The sequence below is a fragment of the Cryptomeria japonica genome, chromosome 7 (genome assembly GCF_030272615.1).
Source record: "Cryptomeria japonica chromosome 7, Sugi_1.0, whole genome shotgun sequence".
Classification (NCBI taxonomy): Eukaryota; Viridiplantae; Streptophyta; class Pinopsida; order Cupressales; family Cupressaceae; genus Cryptomeria; species Cryptomeria japonica.
Window position 1 is genome coordinate 556287083 of NC_081411.1, and position 7116 is coordinate 556294198.

Below are 7116 nucleotides of genomic sequence, written 5' to 3' on the forward strand. Positions count from 1 at the left end.
TAATCATAAACAAATATTTTTTTATTAATCATTAAAAAATACCTATTTTCATTTTATAGTTTATATTATAAAATTTTATAATTATTAATAGTTATTTTATTTAGATAAAGTATAATTAATATTACATATAAATTTAATTAAAATAATATATAATCTTAGACTAATAATTTTTTTATTGGTAATAATTATATATTTTTTAACAAAAATTACAAAATTAGCTAAAAATAGAAACCACATAGATCAGATTACCCTACAAATTGAACCAGATATCTTTAGCTATCATCATATACAAAAAGTTAGTACCAGACACCCATAATAACTCCCCCTCCCCATAGATTTAATATTAAACCCATCAAACCCTAGAGCAAAAAAACTATACATCAGATATAGTATATCCACTAAACCTACACCCCGTCTGCTTTGTAAAAAATTAGCTGAGTCACCATGAAATAGTAAATACAAAAAAAAATATTTTCAATCAAAAAATTCAAGAGAAATGTCCTCATTTGAATTTAACCCTTTTCATAGACCTGTTCACCCAGAAATCACTTGGCTTGAACCTTGCCTTATTGTTTCCCTTCATCTACACACCATAAGTTCATTGGCCCTTTCCTTTCCTTTCCTTTCTCACGAAGAAAGTCCAAAAGCGTCACCCACCCTATATTGGCCTCCATCTTCCACTCCTCCCTGTTCGATATTGCACTCTAGTGTATGAAAGGTCATAGAGGGGGACACAATTCCCCAACTTGAATCTAATTCCCATCATTTGTTGCAGACCCTACCCTTGGTTTTGTCGTTTCCATCAAAGACTGAATCCCACACAATCATTCTTCCTTGACACATATCCTCATCACCCCTTTAATCTCTTCCTTCTCTCTAAGTTCCAACCCCCATGCTAGCACCATGGATATGATATCGACAAATTGGTTTGATATCTGTAATCCACACTAATGAATTCTTCACCTAACAAAATATCAATAATATGGATGAATACAGACTCATCAAATATAAGCAAACTATGCATCCTCTTCTCTGATACCATCCCTAGGAAGGCCAACAGTTGTTTCATGGATTTGAGAGAAAAAGTGGCTTCTATATTAGCCACAACCTTGCCATCCATCCACACAAACACTAGACTGTCTCCACCACACTTCACAATGTGTCAAACAATTACTGCATTTGTCAATTTAAAAGTTGCCCATCTATCATAATACATGCTCCATCCAAATCATCATATACTCCCATCTTTGGCAGAGTACAACACATTTTACAATCCCAGGCTCACATTCTGGAGATCCTTCCAAATCTCGTCATCCTTCCCATCATTAATTAACATGACCATTTTTGACAGTGTGTCAACTATGTTATTGTTTTCCCATCTCACATGTGAGACTTTAAAATCTAGAACAAATTCTATTTTTTTTAATAATCTTAATAAATTTATTTGGTTTCCATGATGGAGCTTCTCATTTAATGATGGTATGAATAATAATTAAGGAGTCCCCCTCTAGGTGAAGTTGAGTGGCCTCAATTTTTTTACCATGTTAATTGCTAAAAATGCTACATGTACCGTTGCTTCATTATTTGTCTCATTCAGTAAAATTTTTACCTCAAATTCCACCATATCACCTTTCAAATTATCTCTTGCCATCCACCCAACTCTAGATGGTCCCTGATTACCCTTCAACGCACCATCAAAATTGACTTTAATCCACCTCTCTTCAAGTTTACTTCACACCATCTCCTCAATACCATTTAGAGCCTAAATAACCTAGGAAAGCCCATGAACAAGCCAATCTTGAACTAATAATTCATAATTAAGTTTAAGATTAATTTTATTATTATAATTTTTTTTTTTGATCGATAAAAGGCCGAAGCCAAAATTTTATTATTATTTTTTGTAAAATTTTATTATTATAATTATAATTATATAGATTTTATAATTAAATTAATATTATAACCTTAATAAACACGTATATTTTTACTATAATATTTATACTATATTATGGATTTTAATATTATTTTATTGAAGTGAGAGTTGTAGTTATATTACAAAAATATTATTAAAATAATATAATTTTAAAATAAGAACAATTCAAAATTTCAACAAATATTTTTATTGCAATACTATAAAGACAAGTACTCGTCACTATGTGACACTTGTTTATTATTATCATCCCATCTATTCACTAAGTAATTAATTGACAATTTTTCATATTAATCAATACTAAAAGAATATACCACCCCTATTACTTCCTTAAACAATGGTCAAAGGAAAATGAATCTAAGGACTTAAAAAAGGGGCTAATGTTACGCAGATTTTTTTTTAATTTTTAATTATTTGAGTCATGGTTATGAATTGTGTTGAAGTTATTATGGAGTCTTCTTCAACTTACAAAGATGATATTTCATATTAAGTAGTTATAAGTAGATCTAATGTGAGTATGAGCTTTTATTTTTCTATTAAGCATAAGGAGAACAAAAAAGTACAATAGAGTTCAAAAGGAAGTCCCTCAGGGAGGATTAACCTCCGACTGCCGCCAAAAAAATCAGAGTAACAGAATATACAGCTCAATACATAAAGGTACTTGATAACCAACTAGTGAAGAATATCATAAAAATCATCGACCCAGGCAGTCCAGCCTTGGGGGCCTTCCATCCAGATTATATTCTTATGCGCTTGAACCTGAGATAGCAAGGAGAGCTCTTCCATCCTGGGATTTGCATTTTTCCTGATTTCTTTCCTGAGCTTGTCACAAGCTTGGTCAAAGGCGTGAAGATCTTCCAGCATTCTCTGCCAAAGGTATCCATTTTTCAGCTCATAGTAGTAGAAGGACGCGTGACCAGTCTTGAGAAATCTTTCCAACTTCTTTCTCTCTATCATCATGGTGACTTGAACCTGCAGAAAGATTTTAAAATATGTGAGTTTCCTGAAAAACTCAGTAAGAGCCCTTGGCTTACCTTGGTACTTCTCTTCGTTCTTGCATTTCCATATCTGCCAAAGAATGTTAGAGGACAATATATTCCAAAAAAGATTCGAATCTTTAGGAAGACCAGATATATAACCAGTAATCATGTCAAGAATGCTCACAGTAATAGGATAGATAACACCAAACATACTCCAAATTTCTTTAGCAAATAAACAATCGAAAAGAATATGTCTCCCAGTTTCTGGGAGTCTACAAATGCTACACAAGTCAGAATCAGAATTAAAGCTTTTAATAGGAAGCTTATCGAGCAGAACAAGCCATTTAAAACAGTTAATTTTTGGCTCAATAGGACTTCTCCATAAATACTGAAACAACTTATTCCACATCTTAGTATCAAAGGAAGAATACCAGACAGAGTTCACATGAACAATAATATCATTAGTTTGATTAATAACAGAGTAGATGTTCTTGGCCTTGAGGCTAGCCATAACAACTCCCCCCGGCCACTTGCAATTAAGATGTCTAAGAGAATCAACATGGCATAAAGAGGGGAGATCTCTAGCAGCTTGAAGGATCATATTGTAAGTTTTCTTCTGAGAGTCAGGAATGTCATATTTGGTCTTAATGGCATCCCACGAGGGGAGGAGACCATCCTCAAACAAATCCACAAATTGATTTATCCCTTTTTTAGCCCAGGATCTGGCAGAGCATCCTTGGGATAAAGCAAGGGGCTTCCCATTGATGACCAAATTCCACCAAATAGATCTTTCTCCGTGGAGTTGATCATTGAAGTAACAGTCCTTGTTGGAGATATGATCCCTAACATGTTCCCAAGCCTTCCATATTGATTTGAAGACCACAGAACCTTGCACAGCAACAGTGAAATTACCTAAAAGAAGATCACTGAAAGGGAGGTTTTTCCAAGACTTAGCTTTCTTGGGAAAGCCTCTCTCAATGTTATGCCTGACAAGCACTTTCCAAGGGTTGTTACCCTCCAAGGAATGAAAGATCCATTTGGCGGAAAGGGCAATACCCTGGGATTTCAGGTCTTTAAGCCCAAGCCCCCCAAGGATCTTGTCAGCATGGCACCAGGCCCATTTAACAGCATGCTGCTTTTTGTTTCCTTTACCATTAGACCAGAGAAAGGTTTTGATGGCACTTTGAATTTCTTGAATCTGATAATTACTAAACAACCAAGCTGAAGAATAATAAATACTGTAAGAAGACAAAATTTTCTGACAGACTTGAATCCTGCCAGCCAAAGAAAGAGTTCTATTATGCCATTTATTAAGCTTATTGAGAATCTTCTCTTTAATCCAGAGCCACATATTCTTAAGGGTAGGCTCCACAGAAAAGGGGATACCAAGATATTTGACAGTTTTGTTAGGGCCTCCCCATTGAAATCCGGAATTAACAAACCACTCAGGGGGGTGCTCGTCCCAACCAAGACAAATTGACTTGGCATGAGAAATACGAGCACCGGAAGCAGAACATAAAACATCAAGCTTTCCTTGCAGATTTTTAAAATTATTTTCAGTAAGCTCAAAAAACAGAGCCGTATCATCAGCAAACTGGCAATTAATAAGCTCGTCATCGTTGGGAAGAAATATACCTCTGACCTCGGGAGACAACGAGGAGTCTCTGAGGATATAGTACAGGGCTTCAGAGGCTATGACAAAAAGGGCAGGGGCCAGAGGGCAACCCTGCCTGATAGATCTACCGAGCGGAAATGAGGGGGAAAGAACTCCATTAACTTCAATACGCGCAGAGGCGTCCTTAAGAAGAGTTTGAACAGCAAGACAAAAATAAGGAGGAAAGCCAAATGCTTCCAACATCATCAGAATAAATTTTCATTCGACTCTGTCATAGGCCTTCTCAAAATCAAGAAGCAACATGGCAGTGTTCTGGTGAGAATTTTTAGCCCAGTCCATGGCTTCCCAGCTAGTGATAAGATTCTCCAGTATGTACCTGCCCTTAATAAAACCAGTTTGGGAGGGACCAATGAACTTAGGCAGGATATCGACTAATCTAAGAGCAAGAATCTTCGCAAGAACTTTATAGGAGACATTAAGCAAGGTTATAGGTCTCCAGTTTTTGATAAGAGCCTTGTTGCCATCTTTTGGAAGCAGTTTGATAATACCTTGATTAATATCTGGGCCAAGAGAGCCATTAGAAATGGCCTCATTATAAAGATCAAGAAGGTCCTTACTAATCCAGCTTAGATTAGCCTTATAAAATTCCACCGGAAAACCGTCCGGGCCCGGGGCTTTGTCGTTGCTAAGGGCTTTAACCGCAGCCTCAACCTCAACAATGGAGATGGATTTAGATAAATTAGAGATATCTTTAGAATCAAGCTTGCCAGGAATTAAAGGTTTACACTTATCCCTACAGACTTCAGCCTCCAACGAACCTTCCGAAGAGAACAGGGCTTTGTAAAAGTCAGCAAAGGCATTAGAGATAGCATAAGGATCGGAAACATCCTGATTGTCTATTGAGAGCTTATCTATAGCTTCTTTACAATGTTTGTGCTTAAGAAGGTTAAAGAAAATTTTTGACCCTCTGTCTACAACTTGGAGCCAATGAGCCCTGGATCTAATCTTAGCACCCCTAATCTTAATTTGCTGGTGGATTCTAAGGGCGTCTTTAGCAACCATAACGTGAGATAATCGATCGAGGTCAGCAGGATTGTCCTGAATGTTACTCTCAACAATTTGCAGATTGGTATTTAACTGTTTTTCAACAAATCTGTAATCCTTGGCCCTTTTTTGGCCGATAGTTTGAAGGAGATTCTTCCAGGTAGAGATATTACACAACCATCTTTCCAGGTTAGAACAATGTCGAAGGTTATATTTATTAATACCACTAACGATCTGGATAGCAGCCAGGACATCATTGTCCAAAAGAAGACTGGAATTAAGGATGAATTTATAATCCCTAACTTTAGGAGTAGCAGGGGCAGTGATGAAGTTAACACAAGCAAAAATAGGGTGATGATCCGAAAGAGTAGTAGCAAAAGTCTTAACAATGCAATCCGAATCGAAGGGAATAAAGGAAAAGGAGTTCTTATTAGCATAAAAACGGTCAAGCCTAGAATATATTCTGGATTGACCCTGTTGAAAATTGCACCAAGTGTGCCAGAGACCACGGTGGATAGATTTATTACCAGCTAGGGGGTCAAAAAGGTTCTTAGTATTAATAAATCTATTCCAATGCATACATTCATTATCTTTCCAGTGAAACGGGATGCCTCCAAACTTATCCTCTTGCGACTCAACCATGTTGAAGTCTCCCCCAAAGAGCCAAGGGATATCAGGGAGAGTACTTAACCAATCCCACAGGGTGCTTCTTTCTCTGGGGTCATTAGAAGCGTAGATGGAACAAATGCCAAAGGTATGATTGTCATGTTCAATAATACACCACATGGCTCTCTGACACGAGGAGCAACCATGCTGGGAAATATATTTTTCCCATTTTGGGTTAATCAAGATAGCAACTCCCCCTCTACCTCTATCATGTTTAGTGAAAAATTTAACAGCATCTTTCCATGTAGAGTTAAGATTAGAATCTAGCATAAAGCCAGTAGCCTTAATCTCTTGCAACATAAAGAAATCAATGGATTGAAAAGAAGAAGCCACACGCTTGATAACAAACTTTCTGTCGGGGGACTCAAGCCCCCTAATATTCCAAGATAAGCAATTCATAAGGAAACCTTGTTAGAGTTTAGATACGCCTCAATATCACAATTAACATTAGAAGAATCAATGTCCATGGATGGCATAGCAACTGGAACAGTCGCTAAGGTACCTGTAGGAATAACCTCCAGAATGTACTCATCTTCTATCTCCTTAAAGGCTTTCTGAGGGGGTCTTTTAACCGTATTATTAGGTGTGGAATACTTGTCAACAGCCACAATCTGCGAGTTATCAGTGTTTAAGACAAGGTCACCGGATAGTTCTTCCTGGCGGCTTTCGATGGGCTTAGATCCTTGATGGATAGTGGTGACCGACCTGTTAATGGAATCAGAGGCCACTATTTTCTGCCGTGAGCCATGATAAGCTTTACGTTTTTTCTTTTCCTGAACAATGATAAAACCATCATCAGAATTGAGATCAATGCCTGAATATCCAGCGGGAATAATTTGCGAGCTGAAATGAGGTTAGGCAACACTACCAGTAGGATTAGGTGG

At 37.0% G+C, this 7116-nt stretch overlaps 1 protein-coding gene across 1 annotated transcript; it reads right to left on the bottom strand.

Moving 5' to 3' along the window:
* Nucleotides 1–2599: 2599 nt before the first annotated feature.
* Nucleotides 2600–4765, bottom strand: LOC131856845 (uncharacterized). Its single transcript, XM_059208783.1, has one exon. It carries the CDS (start codon nucleotides 4763–4765, stop codon nucleotides 2600–2602), a length of 2166 nt encoding a protein of 721 aa, XP_059064766.1.
* Nucleotides 4766–7116: the final 2351 nt, after the last annotated feature.